The sequence below is a fragment of the Bos javanicus genome, chromosome 23 (assembly GCF_032452875.1).
Source record: "Bos javanicus breed banteng chromosome 23, ARS-OSU_banteng_1.0, whole genome shotgun sequence".
Classification (NCBI taxonomy): Eukaryota; Metazoa; Chordata; class Mammalia; order Artiodactyla; family Bovidae; genus Bos; species Bos javanicus.
The window spans coordinates 22,019,287-22,044,382 of NC_083890.1; the positions used below are offsets into that span (position 1 = coordinate 22,019,287).

Consider the following 25,096-nt stretch of genomic DNA (forward strand, 5'->3'; position numbering starts at 1 on the left):
GGGCGCGCTCCTGATGACGTTGGGGGCGTGGACAGATGCCCGCCACTCCCCCCAGGCGTTTCCGGTTTCTATGTGCTCACTTCCGGGCTTCCGCAGCTTTGGATGGTTTGGGCGCGAAATGCTCTGAGCACAGCTCCTGAAAGGATTCCAGGATCAGTTTTTGGTGAGTAGTCAAAGCGCTTCGCTCGCCGGTGGCTCCAGTTTGGGAGATAAGTTTTGCGGCCAACACGTTTGTGGCAAACTTGGCGGGTTGTGTTTGAGGAGTTTCAGGTGTTTCAAAAGGAGAGGGGGAGATCCGAACAGGTTTGCCTTTCGCAGCCAGGGATAAACAAAGTACTGTTTGATTCGCAAACAGGGAGTGAAGCCACGCATGTTTCCACCCTCCCTTCCCCGAATCATCCTCATCTTCGTCCTGCTTCCTTACTCTTGCCACGCAGTCAGTCGTGGAGCGAAGTGCAGCGTTAGTGATGAGTGCCTTTGCGCCTTAAGGAAACTGCGGTTGGCAGCGTCGCTAACCCGAGGCATCAGTTGCAAAAAGTAAACACTGCGTATTTGCAAGTTTTGGCAGATGTCGTGTTCACCTATTGTACCTTAGAGAATTAGGTTGGTGGTTTCCACGAGTTTCAGCAAGCTGACAAAGAAAAACAAGACAACCTAGAATGCTTCCCTGTTTCCTACAGGGTAAAGAATACATTCTTTACTGCAGTACGTAGTCTGGCCGCAAACTACAGTTCGAGTCTTTCTTCTGCCCGTTGCCTCTGCACATGTCAAAGCCTCTCTGAATTTTCCCTGAACAGACTGACTTCTTTTGACCTGCCAATGGGCCTTTTTTCCTCTCAGCTACTTTACTTCCCTTTCTTCTGGCTAAATATTTCAAAGTGTAATTCATATACTATTTTTTTTCTCTGAGTACCGTATATCCCCCCATGCACACACCAGTTTGAGATATGCACTCGTCTAACATTTGTTGCACTGTGTATAATTGACTATACACGGAAACTGTTTTTATATCTGTCTCTGCCTACTACCACTTGTGGTTGTTATTAGGTCACTAAGTCGTGACCATCCAATTCTTTGATGCCCCGTGGACTGCAGCACACCAGGCTCCCCTGTCCTTCACTGTCTCCTGGAGTTTGCTCAAATTCGTGTCTGTTGAGTCAGTGATGCTATCCAGCCGTCTCATCCTCTGCCTCCCCCTTCTTCTTTTGCCTTCAGTCTTGCCCAGCATCAGGGTCTTTTCCAATGAATCAGCTCTTCACATCAGTTGGCCAAAGTACTGGAGCTTTAGCTTCAGCATCAGTCCTTCCAATGAATATTAGGGTTGATTTTCTTTAGCATTGACTGGTTTGACCTCCTTGCAGTTCAAGGGACTCTCAAAAGTCTTCTCCAACACCACAGTTCAAAAGCATCAATTCTTCAGAGCTCAACCTTTTTTATGGTCCAACTCTCACATCCATATGTGACTACCAGAAAAACCATAGCTTGACTGTACGGACCTTTGTCAGCAAAGTGATGTCTCTGCTTTTTAATAGGCTGTTTATCATAGCTTTTCTTCCAAGGAGCAAGCATCTTTTAATGTCGTGGCTGGAGACATCATCCTCAGTGATTTTGAAGCCCAAAAAAACAAAATCTGTCACTGCTTCCATTTTTTTCCCTCTGTTTGCCATAAAGTGATGGGACTGGAAGCCATGATCTTAGTTTTTTGTATGTTGAGTTTCAAACCAACTTTTTCACTCTCCTCTTTTATCCTCATCAGGAAGCTCTTTAGTTTCTTTGCTATATGGCTTATTGCTTCACGTATGTATCAATGAAAATAGAGCTTTCCAGATGGTCTGTGGTAAATGACCAATTTTTTTGTTATTGTTGCTTTAATTTTTAATCCGTCACCACAACTGCTACTTTTGTAAAATACAATAAAAAAAAATTACTAATCAAATCCATGAAACATACAAGGAAGAACCCCAGTGTAAGCCATAAATTTGGGGTGATATGTATCATTGTTGGTTCATGGATTGTAGTAAATGCACCGCTCTGGTAAGGGATTTGATAGTAGGGAAGGTGGGGTGGATATATTCAAATTTTATATTCAAATTCTGCTTAGTTTCTCTAAAACTTATCTTAAAAAGTCTCTCTTTAAATGAATTACCAGAAAAATTAAACTTTAAAAAAATAAAGCCAGTTATTTTTTGACCAGACCGAACATTCTTAAAATTGTTGTCAAGTTGCTATAAAAGTTTCTAAATGAACATTTTTAATTTCTGTACTTAAAAGGACTGTAGCACTGAATTACATGTTATTGAATAAAGAATATCAAGAAAAATGATTAACAAAACCAAACTATAAATAAGTGCCAAATGAGAGAGACCATAAGAGCCTACAGACTTTTAGAGAGCAATGAGGGAAAGTGATTAGGAAGGTTTTCAGAAGCAGATGGCCCACAATCTGAGAGGAGGGTGGGCACAGACACGAGAGTGGAGCTCAGGTAGAACTAGTGCATTATTCACAGTGTGTTCAGAAAATCAAGTCTAGCTGGAGAGGGAGATTCATTTGAGGAGTCGTGGGAGAGAAGTATGGAAAGCTTGGCAAGGCTAGGTTGTTGAGGACTGCAAATGTCATGGTAAAGAGTTTGGGTATTATGAGGTGGGTATTATTTAAGGGTTTTTATTTTTTAATTTAAAAAGAAATCACTTATTTTCTTACTGAATTTAGAATTGGAAACAGCTAGTAGGGTTGATTTTTTACTTTTCCATGCAGTATCAGCTGCAGCCTGTTGGCTCAGGTACATGCACGAGGCTGGCAAGTTGATGCTAGCTATTGGTTGGAAATTTAGCTGGGGCTTTTGGCTAGGTCCTCAGTTCCTCTCTATGTTGACTTTCCTCATAGAGTGTTAGCTGGGTTTCAAGAGCAAATATTCCAAGCAAGGGGTAGTGGCAGCTACTAATCTGTTCATGTTTGGCCGGGAAACTGGTACAGCATCATTTCCACCATATTCTACCACTTAAACTACTGCAGGGTCTATGAGATTTAAGACAAGGAGACATAGACTACACCTCTCAATAACAGGAGTGAGAAGGAATTTGTACCATTTTTAGTCTCCTGAATGGAATGGAATGAGGAGTAAATCTTTGCCCTCAATGGTTCCTTCACCTGGATGCTTTTCTCTAGTGAACAGCCTGAACTCCTGTACATGGCAGCCCTTCCAGGAGAGGTCCTGGAGCAAATATGGATTGGTTTCCAAGTAGGGGAAGTAAAGGGCATGAGTGTTCAGTTAAGAGAATTAGACATTTCAAGAATGAAGCAGAGGAGACTGGTATAGTATAAGGTACCACATTGTTCAAGAGCAGAGTAAAGTGTATTTTAGCTTCCACTGTGTTTTGTGAATGTGAGAGTTGGACCATAAAGAAGGCTGAGCACTGAAGTGTTGATGCTTTTGAACCGTGGTGTTGTAGAAGACTCTTGAGAGTCCCTTGGACTGCAGGGAGATCAAACCAGTCAATCCTAAAGGAAATCAATCCTGAATATTCATTGGAGAGACTGATGCTGAGTCTGAAGCTCTGATACTTTGATCACTTGATGCAAAGAGCTGACTCATTGTATAAGACCTGATACTGGGAAAGATTGAAGGTAGAAGGAGAAGGGCACAACAGAGGACTAGACGCTTGGATGGCATCACCAACTCAATGGACATGAGTTTCAGCAAGCTCCGGGAGATGGTGAAGGACAGGGAAGCCTGGCGTTCTGCAGTCCATGGGGTCGCAAAGAGTCAGACACGACTGAGCAACTGAAGAACTGTATTTTGTAACTGATTTGATATGTAGTCCCTAAGTATAGTTCATGATCTTTCAGTTGATTCTTTCCCACCATTTTGAGGGTGGGGGGAAAGCTTGAACTTTTCCTTTTAAAATTTGAGGGAATAGATTTATTCAGAGTACCTTCTTTGTCTGTCTCTAAATCTGCATATATAACTGTTAATGTAATTAACTTTGAATTTTTAGAAAAGAAATTGTGACTGATTTATTTATATATCTAATTGTGAGTGTGTGTGTGTAATGTACATACCGCACATATTTGTGTGTGCATGTCCACGTACTGTACCTAACTCTAAACTGTCTACTCCTTATGGTCTAATGCAGAAATGAGTATTTTATTCTTCTGTTTCTTTTAGCAGAGATGAGTTTGGTGTGAAGAATCTTTGTTATAATTCTTGCAACCTAGCAAGAATTATAGCCTAAATCCTTAAGAGGGAATTTACCACATGAATTTCTACAGTGTAGACTCATGGTATAATCCTACAAGTTACCTCCTCCCATCTTTGGCATAAATCTGTCTGTGTGTGTGCTGAGTCACGTAGAATGATGAATCCGTTAAGCCTAAAGTAAGACCTAAATGTTACTCTGAGTTGACATAATCTGTGACCAGAAAAAAACAATTCAGCACTTTATATTTCCCTTTTCTTGGATTTCAGCATGGAGATAACATTATTGTATGGGGGAGTATAAAGAAATGTGAAAGTGGTTTTATATGACTTTTTAAGGCCATACAAATGGCAGAAATTTTTTAATGAAACTGAATTAGACATCTTTAATGAGAACCAGCATTATTTATTTTAAAATATGTTTAAATGCCTTAAAAACACACAATACTATCCCAAAACTTTCATTCTGATTTTTTAAAGGCAAACTTGGAACATTTATAGGTAGTCCTTTTAACAAAATATTTGTAATAAAACAAGTCTTAAGCATTTTTCTGTGTCCTTTTCATCTTTACAGATTTGAAAAACTGTTACATTTGTTCTGTTTAAATCAAGATGTCTAGCAAAGCAAATAATTCCAAGAAAAAGTCTCAACAGTTAAAAAGAAATCCAAAAAGAAAAACTGATGATGAAGAAGCAGAATTACCAGGGAAAAAGGTAATCATTCAGGACTTATTCAAAGAGTTTATCATTCAGGACTCTGGTAAAAATATCATCTGTTCTGTATAAAGGAGAATGTGAAGACTAAAGGTCAGCTTTACTACAAATTATAGTAATTTATATTCCATATATATGGTTATGTGGGAGCTGCTGCAACATGATTTATAAAAACTTGCAGATAAGGATTTTTTACTTCTTTTCTAAAATATTAATCAGAAAATTCTTTGGGGAAGATGCTATGGGACATCGCTAAGGTGTTCAAATGGGAATACTGGTAATAAAGTGTAATAAAGTGAATATGGCATTCATATATTAAAAGACAAGAGAATCTGTCAGTTGGTGGAAGAGATTTTTATTAACATAGAGAAAAATTAGTCGGAGAGGAATTAGCTTCTTCCTGCCATAATTTTGTCCCTCTCTTATAAAAGAAATAATCAGCATTTTTTTCTCTGTATTAGGTAATGCCTATATTTTTCTGTTTTGCAGGAAAAGTATTTAACACTATTTCCCAGGCAAAATAAGTAATGATTTCTTTAAAACATTCTTTAACACCATATGAAATTCTGTTATACATTATCACCATTGTTCAGAAGTTGCTTTAGTATATCCTCCACTTGTGATAAATGCACACCTTTTGCTGTAGAAATAGCAATATACTTTTTTTCATCTTTCCAGAAGGTGTATGAATTCCCTCCAACATGCATGACAAATCTATTGCAAAAGCAGTATCTTTTTATCTAGTGCTTAATTGTGCGTGCATGTTTGTGTGTTTTTCTCTCTAGGTTAGAAACACAGTGAAAAAAAATAAAAATCATCCAAAACATCTCTCTTCTGAAGGTATTTCTTTTCTATGTTTTGTTTCACCATATCTTTCTCAAGCTATACCTATTTATGAAAAAGTTCTCAGCATCTTGCTTATGAATTCTGCATAAGCGAAACATAGTAATAAATGGTAGCATTCTCATTTTTGCAAGAATACGTAGTGCTGGTTATTCAGATACCTAGGTCAGCTAAAATTTTACTTACCACCACTAGCAAAATACTGTGTGGGTTTCTAAATTGAAAGGAACTAGAGAAATTCAAAGTATACAACAGTCTGACTTATTCTGATTTGTGATATAGAGACACACCTACTGATTTCTCTTTGAGACAAATACCCTGTTCTGCTACCACTGTTTAGATTAGATTGGAGCTAAGTTTGTCTAGAGTAAATTAGTTTGGAGTGAACATCTTTACTTAAATATCACTTCATCATGGAAGAATTTTCTACCTCCTCACCCAGGAACAGGTTAGGTCCTCTGGTTTTGTACTTACATAATGAACAGTGTTTTTTCTTTTGTAATGCTTTGCATACCTGTAACTGTAATTATTTAATCTCCCTTCTCTCCAAAGTGAATTTTCATGTAAGCCAATAGTGTATCTCTTTTGTTTATTTATTACAAGCAGAACAATGTCAGTAACCTACCAGACACTCAGTATCTGTTCTTGGTTTGGTTAATTTCCTTTGTTCCAGTTGCCATCCAACATATGACAAAAAGCGTTTTCCTAGTCTTCTCAATAAGTCCTTTGCTGCTACTGCTGCTAAGTCACTTTAGTCGTGTCTGACTCTGTGCGACCCATAGACAGCAGCCCACCAGGCTTCCCCGTCCCTGGGATTCTTCAGGCAAGAACACTGGAGTGGGTTGCCATTTCCTTCTCCAATGCATGAAAGGGAAAAGTGAAAGTGAAGTCGCTCAGTAGTGTCCGACTCTGTGCGACCCCATGGACTGCCGCCTACCAGGCTCCTCCATCCATGGGATTCTCCAGGCAAGAGTACTGGAGTGGGGTGCCATTGCCTTCTCCGAATAAGTCCTTTAATTCAGGTCATTTCTGAGAACCAGACTTTTATGCTGAATCCTAATAATTGCAGCTTGGTTCTTCATTTAAAATTGTCTTGGCGTTTCTGTCTGCAGTATCAGCTAATAGTATTTAAGTTAACACGATAACAACATATTCAACACCTGGCATTTTATGACTATGCAGTAAAAAAAGAAATTAAACAGCTAATACAGCTTTATAGTATTGTGGTTCTCACAATTCCATTGGCTCTTTTTAGATAAACTTGTCCTTGAATAACTTTATAAATAAAAATATACACATTTATAGATTAACCACAGTCTCTTCTTTGACCAGTGACAAGACAAACAAAGCATACTACTCTAAAACAGGTAAAGATAGCATCCAACAAGAGACAAACCTGGCAGCCTCTTTCGAAGAGTAGCAGAGAGCATTTGCAAACTATGATGGAATCTGTAGTAATGTGAGTATGAAATATTTTCCATTTCACTGTTTTCATTTCTACTTATGTTTCCTACAAACAGTATCCTTTTAAATATTGTTGTCTACTTTATGGTGTTACGGTGTTTTTCTCTTTCGCGAGAAGGTTTTTTTAATGTCTTTTGATGGCCTTAGCCTTCAGTTAAAAAAAGCCTTTATTAATGTCAGAAACTTGGAATTTTATCGCTGAAATAAAAATGAAATCTACATGGCCTAATCTGCTGTCTGTAAACTTAAAACTTTTTTCTGTCAAAAGGGATACTTCAGGAAGAAGTTTGCTCAAATTGAACTTTATATGGAAGCAGTGCTAGCAGGAATACAGAGATAAGACTCGGGCATCAAGGCACTGAAATCCATGAGAAGAGGCATATAAATTAGTTACAATGATATAATGTGATAAAAAGAACTTAGATTATTCAATTCAGTTCAGTTGCTCAGTCGTGTATGACTCTTTGCAACCCCATGAACTGTAGCACACCAGGCCTCCCTGTCCATCACCAGCTCCCAGAGTTCACCCAAACCCATGTCCATCGAGTTGGTGATGCCATCCAGCCATCTCATTTTCTGTCATCCCCTTCTCCTCCTGCCCTCAATCCTTCCCAGCATCACGGTTTTTTCAAATGAGTCAGCTCTTCATATCAGGTGGTCAAAGTATTGGAGTTTCAGCTTCAACATCAGCCCTTCCAATGAACACCCAGGACTGATCTCCTTTAGGATGGACTAGTTGGATCTCCTTGCAGTCCAAGGGACTCTCAAGAGTCTTCTCCAACACCACAGTTCAAAAGCATCGATTCTTCGGCGCTTAGCTTTCTTTATAGTCCAATTCTCACATCCATACACGATCACTGGAAAAACCGTAGCCTTGACTAGATGGACCTTTGTAGGCAAAGCAATGTCTCTACTTTTCAATATGCTATCTAGGTTGGTCATAACTTTCCTTCCAAGGAGTAAGCATCCTTTAATTTCATGGCTGCAGTCACCATCTGCAGTGATTTTGAAGCCCAGAAAAATAAAGTCAGCCACTTTTTCCACTGTCTCCCAACTATTTGCCATGAAGTGATGGGACTGGATGCCATGATCTTAGTTTTCTGAATGTTGAGCTTTGAGCCAACTTTTTCACTCTCCTCTTTCATTTTCCTCAAGAGGCTCTTTAGTTCTTTTTCACTTTTTGCCATAAGGGTGGTATTATCTGCATATCTTAGGTTATTGATATTTCTCCTGGCAATCTTAATTATAGCTTGTGCTTCCTCCAGCCCAGTGTTTCTGATGATTTACTCTACATATAAGTTAAATAAGCAGGGTGACAATATACAGCCTTGATGTACTCCTTTTCCTATTTGGAACCAGTCTGTTGTTCCATGTCCAGTTGTAACTGTTGCTTCCTGACCTGCATACAGATTTCTCAAGAGGCAGGTCAGGTGGTCTGGTATTCCCATCTCTTTCAGAAGTTTCCACAGTTTATTGTGATCCACACAGTCAAAGGCTTTGGCATAGTCAATAAAGCAGAAATAGATGTTTTTCTGGAACTCTCTTGCTTTTTCCATGATCCAGGGGATGTTGGCAATTTGATCTCTGGTTCCTTGGCCTTGTCTAAAAACAGCTTGAACATCTGAAGTTCACGGTTCACATATTGCTGAAGCCTAGCTTGGAGAATTTGAAGCATTACTTTAATAGCATGTGAGATGAGTGCAAGTGTGAGGTAGTTTGAGCATTCTTTGGCATTGCCTTTCTTTGGGATTGGAATGAAAACTGACCTTTTCCAGTCCTGTGGCCACTGCTGAGTTTTCCAAATTTGCTGGCATATTGAGTGCAGCACTTTCACAGCATCATCTTTCAGGATTTGAAATAGCTCAACTGGAATTCCATCACCTCCACTAGCTTTGTTTGTAATGATGCTTCCTAAGGCCCACTTGACTTCTCATTCCAGGATGTCTGGCTCTGGGTGAGTGATCACACCATCGTGATTATCTTGGTTGTGAAGATCTTTTTTGTATAGTTCTTCTGTGTATTCTTGATACCTCTTCTTAATATCTTCTGCTTCTGTTAGGTCCATACCATTTCTGTCTTTATCGAGCCCATCTTTGCATGAAATGTTCCCTTGGTATCTCTAATTTTGTTGAAGAGATCTCTAGTCTTTCCCATTCTATTATTTTCCTCTATTTCTTTGCTTTGATCACTTGAGGAAAGCTTTCTTATCTCTCCTTGCTATTCTTTGGAACTCTGCATTCAAATGGGTATATCTTTCCTTTTCTCCTTTGCTTTTCACTTCCCTTCTTTTCACAGCTATTCGTAGGCCTCCTGAGACAGCCATTTTGCTTTTTTGCATTTCTTTTTCTTGGGGATGATCTTGATCACTGTCTCCTGTACAATGTCACAAACCTCTGTCCATAGTTCATCAGGCACTCTATCAGATCTAGTCCCTTAAATCTATTTCTCACTTCTACTATATAATCATAAGAGATTTGATTTAGACCATACCTGAATGGTCTAGTGGTTTTCCCTACTTTCTTCAATTTAACTCTGAATTTGGCAATAAGGAATTCATGATCCAAGCCACGGTCAGCTCCCGGTCTTGTTTTTGCTGACTATATAGAGCTCCTCCATCTTTGGCTACAAAGAATGTAATCAGTCTGATTTCGGTGTTGCCCATCTGGTAATGTCTATGTGTAGTGTCTTCTCTTGTGTTGTTGGAAGAGGGTGTTTGTTACGACCAGTGCATTCTCCTGGCAAAACTCTATTAGCCTTTGCCCTGCTTCATTCTGTACTCCCAGGCCAGATATGCCTATTACTCCAGGTGTATCTTGACTTCCTACTTTTGCATTCCAGTCCCCTATAATGAAAAGGACGTTTTTTGGGGATGTTAGGTCTAGAAGGTCTTGTAGGTCTTCATAGAACCGTTCAGCTTCAGCTTCTTCAGCGTTACTGGTCGGGGCATAGACTTTGATTAGCATGATATTGAATGGTTTGCTTGGAAACGAAGAGATCATTTTGTCATTTTTGAGATTGCATCCAAGTACTACATTTCGGACTCTTTTGTTGACTATGATGGCTACTCCATTTCTTCTAAGGGATTCCTGCTCACGGTAGTAGATATAATGGTCATGAGTTAAATTCACCCATTCCAGTCCATCTTAGTTCACTTAGATTATTCCTCTGCTTTAAATGCCCTTGACATAAAATAAAGTGATTGCTTCTGCCTGGTTAGTAAGAAGGGGCACTTGAAAGAAATTAGAAAAAGTAAACAGATTATATTAGTAATTTTCAAACTAATATTTATTCAATCCCAATATTTATTCAATCCCTATTTTTTCTTTTCTAGATCAATTCTGAGTAACAGTATTAGAGAAAATAAACAAATTCAATATCATCTGAATTTCCTAAAGAAAAGGTAATATAGTCACACAATTAAAAAAAACAGTTGAAACATAATTGGTTAAAATCCAGTCTGTTCTTGTGTTACCAAAACAGATATTTATGGAATATAAAAGTTTTTTATTTGGGGTTTTCATTCTTTTGTTGTTGTCATTTTAAGAAGATGAATGATTTGGGAATATGTATTCTACCCTAAGCTGCTGCTGCATGGAATTCTGGAGTGGGTTGCCATTTCCTTCTCCAGAGATCTTCCTAACCTAGCATCTTCCAAGTTAGTGTTTACCACAGGAACTCTTTATTTTGTAATTAGTCTCGTCTCTGCTTCTGTCTGCACGTTGTCTTCATTCTTTTAGACAAGTTGTCCTCAGTAGATTAGAACTGTATATATAGATATCTTCCTGTTTAGAAAGAGGCAAAAGAAAGCTCTTAGCCTCTTAGCTTCAGTTAGAATATTCTGGGTGATGGATTCTGATTGGCTTGGGTGATTTGCTTCTCGTACTGATTTTGTGACAAGAGCTGTTATGATTGATATAGATTGAATCATATATGCTTTTCCTTGTCATGAAACAATAGAGTTGCTAGTCAATAAAAATTAGCCACTACACTTTCTAAAGGAACATATTTTGGGGAATTCTGACTTATAGGTATACAATGTTGTAAATGGTGCTTAGATGTTGTTGACATAGTATTACGATAGGTATATTGTAACATGATAAACACTGGTTGTATTTTTAGTTTAATAAGATTTTGTAGAATAACCTACAAATTTAGAACATTTGGAATGGTGAATGACCTTTATGCAAAACAGGTTTGATAAAGTTTTAGAAAAAAACTGTTTATAAAGGGAATCTTTATTTTACTTAAACCAAACATTCAGACAGGTTTTGTTCTTATGGGCTAATGATGATTTGGGGAATAGCTGAAGTTTATCCTGACAGTTTAGTGAAAAGTATGATTGATAGAGTTTAAACAACCTACGTTTTCCTTTATAAAAATTAATATTTTGAGTAAGATACCTGGAAGACAAATCTTGGGTTCCACTATTCTTCTAATTGCCTGCAAATCTCAAGTAGTAGGATTTTTTTTAGGATCCAGATACACTGTTACTAGACAGAAGGAACCAAATTTAGATTTTGCTTCTTGATTTCTTCCTCATGGAACTCAAGAATCAAACCTGGGAAAGCTGTATTGCTGTCTGCTGGAAGTGAGGTTAGTCATAAGATTTGAAGGGGATTTTTTTTTAGTTAGGAAAAAATCACTAGAGTAACTAATACAGGCATTCTCTTTTATTGGTCACATTCTGTGAAACAACTGAGATTTAAAGTTCAGAGTCATAGTTAAGACTAACAGAATAATGTTTCATCTCTTACCAGAAATTCGCATTAAATGATAGACTTATGTACTGTAATAGTCCAGGAAACATATTCAGAAGATACAAGGAAATTTTTAGTATATTTTAAACTGTGTATAAATAATCAATTGTTAAATGCGTAAAATAGAAACTTTTCCTTTTATAAAGCAACCTAGGTACCCCATGATTTGTGGTAAATGTTAATCAATCAAAAGACTTAATGAGGATTTGTCAGGGCTTTTGGTGGGGTTGGGGGGGCTTACTGCTAAGATTAGCTGCTGTTAATAAAAGAATATTTCAGCCTTTAGAAATATGAGGGAAAGAAAAAGGGGACTACAGTATTTTAAATCAGAAACAATACTAATGGTACTCAAAAATAAGCAGTTATGTTTTTATTCTGTCCCAAAGATTGCTGCAACTGTGTGAAACCCTGAAAGTCCCTCCCAAAAAGCTGCAAGATTTATCTCGTGTGTCAAGTCTACTGAAAATGGAAAGGGCACAGCACAGAGCTAATGAGGAAGGTCTGGCATCATTGCAGGTATGAAGTTTGAAAAGGGAATTCATTATTAGGGGAAAGGGGAAGAGATTTAATTTAAAGTTTTAAAAATTATGTAATTCTTCTAGTAACTAGTACTACATCTTGGACAAGGTTTTTTATTAACTTTTTTTTTTTTTAATCAAAGCAAAACCTTTCAATTTTGGTCCTCTAAAGTTAAGACTATGTCTAATATATTTGTAATTAAGTAGCAGCCTTATTTTTTTTATCAGACTTTAAATATAGTGAACTGTCTTATTTTTGATTAGCAAGTTATAGGAATTCATCACTAAATGCTATAGAATTTCAAAACATGAGTTTTTCTGTCCTTCAGTGCTATTTATTGACAAGAAGAACACAATCATCATCATTATTTTTATAATCATTATAGATAACATGTAAGAAGAGCCTTCTATGTTCTTCTAGTCACTGTTCTAAGCACTTTTCAGTTATAGCCATTAATGACTTAAAGAGGCTTGCACTATATTTCATGTTTTATAAATGTGAAAAAGAGAAATATTGGCACTTTTAGCTGAACCTTAGACAAACTGCTCACAGCTGTGATGCAGTCCTATTAGTCCAACTTTAGGGCATGTGATTTTTTATCTTTATCCTGTGGAAGGTAGTGAGAGATAATATTTGCTGTTAGGATAAACAACAGGCTTTTAATTAGTGGATACTTTAGCAATTAAGAAAAGCAATCTTAAGGGGCTTATTAAATAATTATTAAAACTAAAACAGATTGGACCATATATCCCTTTGCTGTTTTGAAGTAGATTGTAGATCTGGTCTTTGTCAGCAGTTCAACTTTGTAAAGTAATAAGTCTGTTAATCTGTTACAAGGTGGTGGTAGTTTAAACAGGGGTTGCATCCCCAATGAGTCAGCATTCACAAATAGGTCATTCCAGCTTTTCCATGTGATTGAGAATAAAAATGGAAGGGTTTATTTTTAAGCAGCAGATCTACTTGTAGATCTATAAATTACAGATTTATAAATTTGTAATTTATATACTGTAAATATATTGTAAACTTAATATATTTTGTAAATTTATATATACTGTAAATTTACGTTGTTGTTGTTCAGTCGCCAAGTCATGTCTGACTCTTAGAGACCTCATGGACTGTAGCACGCCAGGCTTCCCTGTCCCTCACCATCTCCCGGAATTTGCCCGGTGATACCATCAACCATCTCATTCCTCTCCTTCTGCCTTCAGTCTTTCCCAGCACCACAGTCTTTTCCAGTGAGTCAGCTGTTTGCGTCAGGCAGCCAAATACTGGAGCTTCAGTTTCAGCATCAGTCCTTCCAAAGAGTATTCAGGGTTGATTTCGTTTGATCTCCTTGCTTTCCAAGGGACTTTCAAGAGTCTTCTCCAACACCACAGTTCAAAAGCTCTGCCTTCTTTATTGCCCACTTTCACATCCATACATGACTACTGTAAATTTATAGAGTGGTATTTTTTAGTGGTTTTCTCACTTTCTTCATAGTGTGAGATTATATTTAACTTTCATTACAGTGTTACTTTGCAAGAGTATATTTCAGTACTGTCACTAGCTCCCCCACTTAATGAACAGTTGGGCAGCATAATATGGCTTTTTTTTTTTTTAATTTCAGCTTTGTTTGAGATATAAGTAGCAAAATGGTAAGATATCTAAAGTGTACATCATGGTGATTTAATATATATATACATTGTGAAAGGATTTCCCCCATCTTATTAATTAATGCATCTGTCACCTCACTGTTTTGTTTTTTTTGGTAAGGACATTTAAGTTCTACTTTCAATTATATAATACAGATTTCAGTTATATAATACATTGTTCTCCATGTTTTGTATCAGATCCTGTGACCTTGTTTGGCCTAGTAAATTGAGCTCACAGACCTAGGGTTTTGGGTACTCAGGAATCAGCACCTTTCTGAAGGGTCAGATGATAAACATCTTGCTCTTTATAAGTCACATTGGTTTTCATTGCACGATCTTTTTTGTTTTTTTTTAACATCTTTTAGAAATGTAAAAATCATTCATAGCTCTTGAACCAATCAAAAACAGCCCATGAGCAGTTGCAGACCTCTGCAGGTACCCTTTCTAATGGTTTCTAGAAGCCATAATATATTTGTTAAGGAAGATTACTATAATTGACAGTAACAGCTCTGCTTTCAGTATTTGGAAAATGATGTTAAATGTAAATACCAACCATATTGCTCATCAGGATTTCAGAGTTATTACTTCATTACTTTCGTGTGGCTTCTGTGTGGCTTCTTTACTTGTTCCCTGATCCCCAGAGGCTGCCCTGTCCTTTGCTGTTGCTAGGACTGGATTTGAAAGCAATGCAGTGTTTAATACCATTTAGAAACCCAGAAGCTGGCTAACTCCATATGTGGCCTGCAGTCAGTACACCCCTGGTATTCCCGTATTTATTTCATTCACTTATTTTCTCTTTTGCTTTCCTCAGTACGTTTTATGTTCTTTCTATGTGAGAAACTGCCACTCATTTTCTGTTATTATCTTTGCCCTAATGTTCAGCACTTCTTCTTTTGGTAAATGAAAATAGCACTCAGATGTTCCTAAATTAGAGTTTCTCTGCTATTACATACTGCTTAAGGAATGCTGCTATACCTGCTGCTGTGAATCCTTGGGTTCTGCTAAATTCACATAGGTCTTCCAGGATCTCTGATACCAGCAGCTTTAGTAAGTTTTTGAGGAAAGGTTCATGTACATCTTTGTTCCATTGGTAAATCAATCTCTAGGGAGACTTTTTTGAAAGAAAAATGAAAATTACCAGTTTCTTCCAGAAGTGTTTCAATATGTAAGATGTTTTTAAAAATGTTTGGGTTTCACTTAATAGTATATTTAATTTAAAAGATTAGCTTTCTCTTTCTGATGCAGGAAGAAACAGATAAAATGGTAGCGACCATAGAATCAATGACTGGGGATATTCACAGCCTAAAGAACAAAGTTCATGTTCTGACAAGTGAGGTAGAAGAAGAAGAAAAGAAGATAAAACAGGTAATTGTTCCAAAAAAAATAAAAACAGTTATTACTAGAATATGGATATAGTTTTTCATTATTAGATTTTACCCAGACAGCTTTTGAGTGTAATAAGAGAAATCAACTTTTTGAAACAGTCTAGCTTTACAAAATAATCTATAGCTTTATTTTTCTACTTTAGATGTTTCAAATAGATAATGGGGTACTCTCTCTTCCTGAACTTTCTCAAAAGAGTCTCAGAGCACCCATCCTTCAGGTAAGTACTTACAGTTTACCATATTAATTGCATCACCAGTTATAAATTTCATATATGTAAAAACATTATATGCTACTTCTTTTAAACAAATGAAATCTATGATATACACTGTAAGGGAAAATTATGTTTCTCATATGATGGTATAGTTTGAACATCTCATGCTTGTCAGTTGCTGTATAACATCCCATTATATAGATGTGCCATAATATAATATGTACACCTTTGTATATGCATTATTACACGCTTGTATAGTCATGGCTGTAGGGTAGATTTCTGGAAGTAAATTCTGACAGTTGCTTTGTTTATGCTTCTAATAATTGCATGTAACCTTTCCTAAAATAGTATACTATGTCCTATTTGTAGTAGGCCGCACACTGATAACTTATCTTTTTTCAAAGGACCCCAATAGATACTGTAGTGTCATTGTTTACCCTAGTAGAAAGTCTGTATGTTTTCTCAAAAAGTAACAAAAATTTTCCTATCTAAAATCTACGTAGGGTGAGAGGAATGGGAATGGGCAGAGAGGAAACAGAATAATATAGATTTAAAAGAAGAATGGCAATTAGTTGATGATTGCAGTTGAGTGATTATATAAGATTATTATTATATCATTCTCTCTAAATAACATATCAATACATATAACATTTTTCATAGTGAAAGGTTAAAAACTAATTACATGGGTAAAGTCAAAAGGTACACACTTCCAGTTACTTATAAATAAGTAATGGGGAGGTAATGTATAAGCTGGTGACTAGAGTTAATACTGTATTGTATATTTGGAAGTTGCTAAGAAAGTAGATCTAAAAGTTCTCATCACAAGGAAAAAAAAATTTGTAACATGTTTGGTGATAGATGTTAACTAGACTTAACTGTGGTGATCATTTGCAGTGTATACAAATATCAAATCATTATGTTGTATGCCTGAAGCTAATATAATGTTCATGTCAGTTACATATCAATAAAAAAAATAAAATTTAAAAAATGAATTATTCTATCATGCCCACAGGGAGAAATTCTGACGCTAATTCCAAATCAGAACAGTCTTCTGAAGGACTTGGAAGTTCTCCATAATTCATCCCAGATGAAGCACATGTTCACCTTCATTGAAGAAGTCTATAAAAGACTGGATGCCTCTTAAAGAGCTGTTTTTGTTTTTGTTTTTTTGTAGATTGTCCCATATTAATTTAATGTTTATGAACTTGTAAAAATATTAATCTATGTGATATTGCAGAGGCTGAGGCTTCTTCAGATACGCACTTTAAAATTAACCTCTATAGATCTACCGTTAGCATCTAATGTAGGCCTTAAAGACTGTTTTTATTAGTTCACCAGTCTAGGAACTCACATTTATGTTACTGTATCTCCAGTTATGTGCCCATAACCATAAAGTGAGAATAGCCACAATCTGATGGTTTTTAATGGTTGGATAGAGCTTGTTTATTGTTTAATGCAAAGCAAGTATGATACTATGATTTAATATATATAAATTGTTTATAGTGCCTAGCACATAAAAACATAAGCATTTGCTATCCTTATTGTTCTTTAGCTGATGACTTGCATTTTCTGTCTGGTCATGTGGAACTCGCAACATCCCCAAATGCCTTTGCTCTTTTACACAACACTCTAGAATTTTTGTGGCATCATTATCACTTGCCAGGTGTGTTTAACTTTAAAGGCAGCATGAAAGTTTTGTTTCTTTGTTTAGGTTAGTGAATAGATGCTGAAAACTTATTTTCTACTCTCATCAGAGCATACCTTTACTTCACAAAATTGTTAAAAAGAAACCCAAGCTCATTTACTCCCTTAAAATAAATGCCAAAACAAACAACAGCAAAAAAAAAATCCCTTCTTTCTAAACCTTTCCTCATGATAATAAGCATATACATGTGAAGAAATTATCACTTAAATACATTAAAAATCATTTTTAACCAATCACAGGATATCGTCTGGGTTGCTTTTAAGTATTTGTAGAATAAAATAACTCATTTAATTACCTTTCTGTCTAACCTAGGATGTTTAGTCAGTTAATTTAGAAGGTGCGATAATTCACTCCAGGCTGAGACCACCAGGAAGACAACTTGGGTTAAACAAGTTGGATTTAGTGCTCCCTGTAGTCATTGGGAACCTTGGACAGCTCAGCAAAAGGGTCAGAAGCGATATCCTCTTAGGAAATAATGGTCAGGAAGGACATTAATAGATTTTAAGGGAAGGAAGGTCTTCGAGAAAGGAAACCTGTAGTGCAGCATTTAAAGAGAACATGGTTGTATATGCTTTGGACCGTCTACTATGTGCTAGGAAAAGCAACCAAAAGAAAAAGATTTTACAAAATGTCTTAAAATTTCAAAAACCTGGGAAATAATCTTGTGTTTCTTAGAATGCTAGGAGAGCCCCAACTCACTGATTTTTGTCATTAGTCGTGATGTTTATAATAGTTTTTGGTGGGATGAAGGAGTTACTAAGTCTACTGTTCTGTCAGAATGTCTGTTTAAGCGGTGATTGAAAGTCAACAAGAATTTCAGTTCACCATTGTTGCTAAGGGGTAGTTCTTTATCACACATAAACTGGTCATCAGTCAGTTCAGTTCAGTTCAGTCACTCAGTCGTGTCCGACTCTTTGCGACCCCATGAATCACGGCACGCCAGGCCTCCCTGTCCATCACCAATTTCCAGAGTTCACCCAAAATCATGTCCATTGAGTCCGTGATGCCATCGAGCCATCTCATCCTCTGTCATCCCCTTCTCCTTCTGCCCCCAATCCCTCCCAGCATCAGAGTCTTTTCCAGTGGGGCTCTTCGCATGAGATGGCCAAAGTACTGGAGTTTCAGCTTTAGAATCAGTCCTTCCAAAGAACACTCAGGACTGATCTCCTTTAGAATGGACTGGTTGTATCTCTTTGCAGTCCAAGGGACTCTCAAGAGTCTTCTCCATCACCACAGTTCAAAAGCATCAATTCTTCGACGCTCAGCCTTCTTCACAGTCCAACTCTCACATCCATACATGACCACAGGAAAAACCATAGCCTTGACTAGATTACCCTCTTATAGCTTAGAAATGGAGAAGGAAATGGCAACTCACTCCAGTATTCTTGGCTAGAGAATCCTGTGGACAGAGGAACCTGGTGGGCTGCCGTCTATGGTGTCGCACAGGGTTGGACATGACTGAGGCGGCTTAGCATGCATGCATGCATTGGAGAAGGAAATGGCAACCCACTCCAGTATTCTTCCCTGGAGAATCCCAGGGACAGAGGAGCATGGTGGGCTGCGATCTATGGGGTTGCACAGGGCCAGACATGACTGAAGCTACTTTGCGTGCATGCATGCATAGCTTAAAAAAGTACATGATCTAATTTTGAGATATCTACAATATCTTCTGGCAGGTAGGCAAAATATACAGTATTTTCTTCAAAGGCTGAATTTTGGTGTGTACTCTTGTGAAGAATTTAAGAGTTAGTAACAGACCCAAGTAAAATTGAAATTCAGCTACACAAGGTCCCAGTAATGCAGATGGTCATCCTCTTGAAATATTCTTATCTGTCTAAATTTTCACATACAAAGGCCATGCCAACTATGATACACGTTCTCTTCAGTGACTGATGAGTACCAATGGCAGAAACTTTAAATTCTAAAAGATAAATATTTTGGAACAAAGGATATATGGTATAAAAATATAGCCTGTGATAAAGATAGCATATCAAATAAAATGTAGAGAAAATATTCAGTAAATGATCTTGAAGAAACTAGCTAACTCCACTGGGGAGAGAGCTGGAGCATGGGTGCATACGTACTAAGTCACTTTAGTTGTGTCTGACTGTGCAACATATGGACTGTAGCCCATCAGACTCCTCTGTCAAAGGATTCTTCAGGCAAGAATACCGGAGTGGTTGCCTTGTCCTCCTTCAGGGGATCTTCTCAACCCAGGGATCGAACCCATGTCTCTTTATGTCTCCTGCATTGACAGGGGGGTCGGGGATTCTTTACCACTAGCACCACCTGGAAAGCCCAGGGGGTGGAGGGGTGGTGGTGGTAAATATTCCTACTTTATGACAGGATAGATTCAAAGTAAATAAAATTAAATGAAAAAAATAGAAACTAAAAAGGATTTATGAATGAATAACTGATGTTAGTGTGTCTAAACCCCTATAGGCATACTCCTCTTATAGTATTTTATTGCATTTTGCAGATACTGCATTTTTTACAAACGTTTGTAGCCATCCTGTATCGAGCAATATTGATGCCATTTTCCGAACACCGTTATTTTTAAATTAAGGTGTCTACATTGTTTTTTAAGATATAATACTGTTGTACAGTTAATAGACTTATAGTATACTGCAAATGGAACTTCTATATTCGCTATAAAGTAAATTGGTGTGACTTTGTGGTGAGATTGCTTTATTGTAGTGATCTGGAACTGGGCTTGCAGAATCTATGAGGTATGCCTGTATTATGCACAGAGAAGACAATGGCACCCCACTCCAGTATTCTTGCCTGGAAAATCCCATGGGTGGAGGAGCCTGGTAGGCTGCAGTCCATGGGTTCACTAAGAGTCGGACACGACTGAGCGACTTCACTTTTACTTTTCACTTTCCTGCATTGGAGAAGGAAATGGCAACCCACTCCAGTACTCTTGCCTGGAGAATCCCAGGGACGGGGGAGCCTGGTGGGCTGCTGTCTATGGGGTCGCACAGAGTCGGACATGACTGAAGTGACTTAGCGGCTTAGCAGCAGCTGTATTATACATATAAACAAAGATAAAACCATAAAGGAAAAAAAATCAGTAGATCACTACATAAGACTGAACTTTTTAAGATAAAATTTTTTAAAAAATAAGCCAAAGGGACAACACAGACTGAAAAATATCTGCAACATATATAAAACATAGTATTTTTAGTCATAAAGCTCTAAAATCCAGTAACAGGTTAAATACCAATAGGAAAATGGGCAATTCTCAAAAGAAATAAGTAGTCAATAAGTATCAATACTTGGAAGATTTTTCAACCTTAAAAATCATGTAAATGCAAATGAAGACAAAACTTTTCAACTATTGGGTTGGAAAAGATTGAAAAAGACTGAAAAGGAAAGTTTCCAAACATATAGGAAAATGGGTACCCAGTATTGCTGCTGAAGGAAGGAGGGCAAATGATGTCATTTGGTGGGGGCCAGGGGGAGTGCAACCTGTACAGATACGTTAACAGAAACACAGTTTATTGTCAGTCATTTAAAGTCATTATTTTATATTAATTCATCCATTCTTACAACTTTCAGTTGGGCATATGTTTAACAAACAGGTTTTGCCTAAATATGAGACACCTGCTCAGTGACCTAAAATTAAAGTATTTGCTTTCTTTTATTTGGTTGGATAGAATATCTTGACATTGTTTGCTGAAAATAAATGCAGGTGCACCTGTCAAAATTAATACTTGAGTCATTCAGATTGGCGTGGTTTCCAAACAGAAGTCTCCTAAATCCTCTCAGATTTCATTCACTGTCAAGAAATATTCAGCTTTAAGGAAGAAAGAAGGAAAGCAAAAACAGAGAAATTCACAGTTCCCATGTGCACTTTATTCTTTCTAAAGTGACTGATAGATTTTTCTCTGCTAACTAGTTTTCTTGTTAAGAGTTGCTGCCCTTTCTTTCTGAGTAACTTCACTCTGTAGGACAGTCTCTGGGTCCATCTACATCTTTACAAATGACCCAATTTCGTTCCTTTTCGGGGCTGAGTGATATTCCATTGTATATACGTATGACATCTTCTCTCCCATTCTTCTATGATGGATGTTCAGGTTGCTTCCATGTTCTGGCTATTGTAAATAGTAATGCAGTGAACTTTGGGGTGTGCTCTGTGGTGACCAAAATGGGAAGGAAATGCAGAAGAGAGGGGATATATGTATACATATAGCTGATTGATTGAGTTTATCATACAGGAAAAACTAACAGAACATTGCAAAGCAACTATACCCTAATAAAAATTAAAACATCAAAAAGTTGCTGTCCTTGAATGTATTTCTTGCCATTCACCACCACACCACTTTCATTAAAGTGGCTGCTGCTTGTAGAAACCATATCCAAACACTGATCATATTTGTTAAAATTGGACAAAGAGGAACATAAAGGAGGGACATTTTCCAAATACAACAAAGTGGGAATTCCTTGGTAGTCCAGTGGTTAAGACTTGGTGCTTTCACAGCCAAGGGCCCAGATTCCATCCCACGTCTCAGGGGTTTAAGCTACCACAAGCTGCATGGCGAGGCCAAAAAACAAATAATAAAACTTTTTTTTTTTTTAATGAACTTTTTCTTAACTAATAGAAACAAATGTGCCTTAAAATCAGTTTTAATCATTTCCACCCCTAAGGAGTTCCTTAAAATTAAGGTAGATTTTCAAATGGAATGAAAGCTATATAACAAAAATAACAGTGATAAAGTGGCTGATATTTATTGATCTGTGCTACATGCCATTACATGTATACATGTATTTATACCAATATTGTCACCCTGTTTATTTAACTTATATGCAGAGTACATCATGAGAAACGCTGGACTGGAAGAAACTCAAGCTGGAATCAAGATTGCCAGGAGGAATATCAATAACCTCAGATATGCAGATGACACCACCCTTATGGCAGAAAGTGAAGAGGAACTCAAAAGCCTCTTGATGAAAGTGAAAGTGGAGAGTGAAAAAGTTGGCTTAAAGCTCAACATTCAGAAAACGAAGATCATGGCATCTGGTCCCATCACTTCATGGGAAATAGATGGGGAAACAGTGGAAACAGTGTCAGACTTTATTTTTCTGGGCTCCAAAATCACTGCAGATGGTGACTGCAGCCATGAAATTAAAAGACGCTAACTCCTTGGAAGGAAATTTATGACCAACCTAGATGGCATATTCAAAAGCAGAGACATTACTTTGCCAACAAAGGTCCGTCTAGTCAAGGCTATGGTTTTTCCTGTGGTCATGTATGGATGTGAGAGTTGGACTGTGAAGAAGGCTGAGCACCAAAGAATTGATGCTTTTGAACTGTGGTGTTGGAGAAGACTCTTGAGAGTCCCTTGGACTGCAAGGAGATCCAACCAGTCTATTCTGAAGGAGATCAGCCCTGGGATTTCTTTGGAAGGAATGATGCTAAAGCTGAAACTCCCAATACTTTGGCCACCTCATGCGAAGAGTTGACTCATTGGAAAAGACTCTGATGCTGGGAGGGATTGGGGGCAAGAGGAGAAGGGGACAACAGAGGATGAGATGGCTGGATGGCATCACTGACTCGATGGATGTGAGTCTGAGTGAACTCCGGGAGTTGGTGATGGACAGGGAGGCCTGGCGTGCTGCGATTCATGGGGTCGCAAAGAGTCGGACACGACTGAGCGACTGATCTGATCTAATCAGATCTGATGGGGATCAAACCCCATAGTAATCAGCATTATTCACATCCTGCATAATCTGAGGCAAAGGAAGCTAAGTAACTGAGATCACTCAAATAGTAAGTGATAGAGCTAGAACGTGAAAAAATACATATAATTTTGACTTCTTAGGAATTTGCTGATAAGCTACAAATAAAAGGTAGTTCTGAAGCTAGTGAGTGAATCCTAATACAGCAATGTACAAATATTTGATAATATGTATTATGAATTTGTTCAGTTGGATTTCTAGAAGAAAATCTTAAATTTACATTAGAAACCTTTCCCCCCCTTTTTTTCTTTTTTCCTTTTAATTTCAAGAGTCAAAAGTTTAGGTTAGGGTGGGTCGGGGTTTCAGGATGGGGGGACACATGTGTACCCATGACTGATTCATGTCAATGTATGGCAAGAACCATTACAATATTGTAAAGTAATAATCCTCCAATTAATCTAAAAAAAATTATTTCACTTGGCAATGGATATTTGGTAACCTATCATTCCACTGTAGAATTAAATGTATTTGAAAAAAATTTTCTTTACACCCAAATATATATATATATATATATATACACACACACACATATATGTATTTACCCAAATTCTCACATTTTGTGGGATTTTATGATCAATGTTTCATTTTGATTTTTTTTGTCTTGTTCTACCCATTCTTGTTTCTGATTGCATCACTTAGCTTCTGCTTCAGATAACCTGCATTAAAATTTGTCTTTCATGTTCTACTTGCTTAATGACTGTACAGAAATAAAGTGAAAAAAAAAGTTTAGGTTAACTTGATGAACCTATTTCAATTTTAATTATCTTCATCCAATGCAGTTTTCCTAGAAAAGATATATTTTTCCTTTTTAGCTATTTTTCCTATGGCAAAAAGCTACTATTCTAGTTAGTTCAGATGTTTAATAGAGAGCAAAGAACTTTGTAAAAAGAATAGAAGTTTCTGTTCTGGAACATGTACTCTAAACCTGGGAAGACAGGTGTATGTCCCTCCAAGTCCATAAATAACTTGGCCCCTGACTTTTTAAGGTTTTCTCTGATACTATACTTCATACCTAAATTAGTTTCTGTTCTATAACAGCTTCTGTTCATTTTTTAAAATCCATTTTCCTCGAATAATGTACAGGAAAGATTAGATTTATATAGGTCCCTTAGGACCATGCCTGGGTATAGGTTGCCCTGGGTAACATTGTTTTTTTAAAGTTATCAGTATACCAGGATCAAAAATGCTCTTACTTTGACATCCAATAATTGTCCTCTAAAACAATTTCCTCCGGTCACTTTCAACTACCAACTACCCATTGTATTACTTAAACCAACATCTTCAAATAAGAATGCCCTAACGTCTCTAGGTTTGATCTTGACCTTGTCAGACTTAAACATGGTAAACAGTATCCTCCCAAGCGACCACATTGACGTTCTCTCTCTAAACCGCTGAGACATTCGTACTGTTTATTATCCTAAGGCTCAGGTATTGTGTGCTGAGATGCCCATGGTGCTTGAAATTGCAGCCAATGGAGCCAAGTAAATTCTGAATGAATTTTCATTTGAAAGACCAAGGCAAAGGAATTAAAATTCTCAAAAAACACTCTGTTCCATGAGGGGCCTCCTTAGAGATCACGCTCTTTCAGACTTGGAAGTTGAGAGCTGCAAAATCATTTTCTTCAGAATAGATAAAAATATATAAAGTCAGTACTGTCTTCCTATTGTATCCTATTTGTCTGGGTCCCATTCCTTTTTATTCTTTTCCATTGTATCCGATATGTCAGAAAGATAGGTTTTGTGTCTAGAAAACATCCATCTCTCAATCAAGATGAGTTAGTGCCTTTCACACCATAAAACTAAATGTGGTAGAAAGAGGAGGAATGAAAACACTCGTGGTGATTTTTTTCACCTGACGTCATAAACTCCTCCCTTCCTCCTGTTGTGGATACCCTGTCTTCCTCTTGCCCTCCTCTTTCCGCGTAGAACT

At 37.3% G+C, this 25,096-nt stretch overlaps 1 protein-coding gene across 2 annotated transcripts; it reads left to right on the forward strand.

Moving 5' to 3' along the window:
• Positions 1 to 75: 75 nt before the first annotated feature.
• Positions 76 to 17,661, forward strand: CENPQ (centromere protein Q). Of its 2 annotated transcripts, XM_061398380.1 has the most exons (9): positions 76 to 163; positions 4,770 to 4,909; positions 5,695 to 5,749; positions 7,085 to 7,211; positions 10,548 to 10,616; positions 12,360 to 12,489; positions 15,369 to 15,488; positions 15,652 to 15,726; positions 16,733 to 17,661. In XM_061398380.1, exons 2-9 carry the CDS (start codon positions 4,808 to 4,810, stop codon positions 16,862 to 16,864), a joined length of 810 nt encoding a protein of 269 aa, XP_061254364.1. In that variant the 5' UTR covers positions 76 to 163; positions 4,770 to 4,807; the 3' UTR covers positions 16,865 to 17,661. The 2 variants fall into 2 exon arrangements, with proteins under 2 accessions (XP_061254364.1, XP_061254365.1); XM_061398381.1 differs by lacking the exon at positions 5,695 to 5,749 and having other exon boundaries at positions 7,120 to 7,211.
• Positions 17,662 to 25,096: the final 7,435 nt, after the last annotated feature.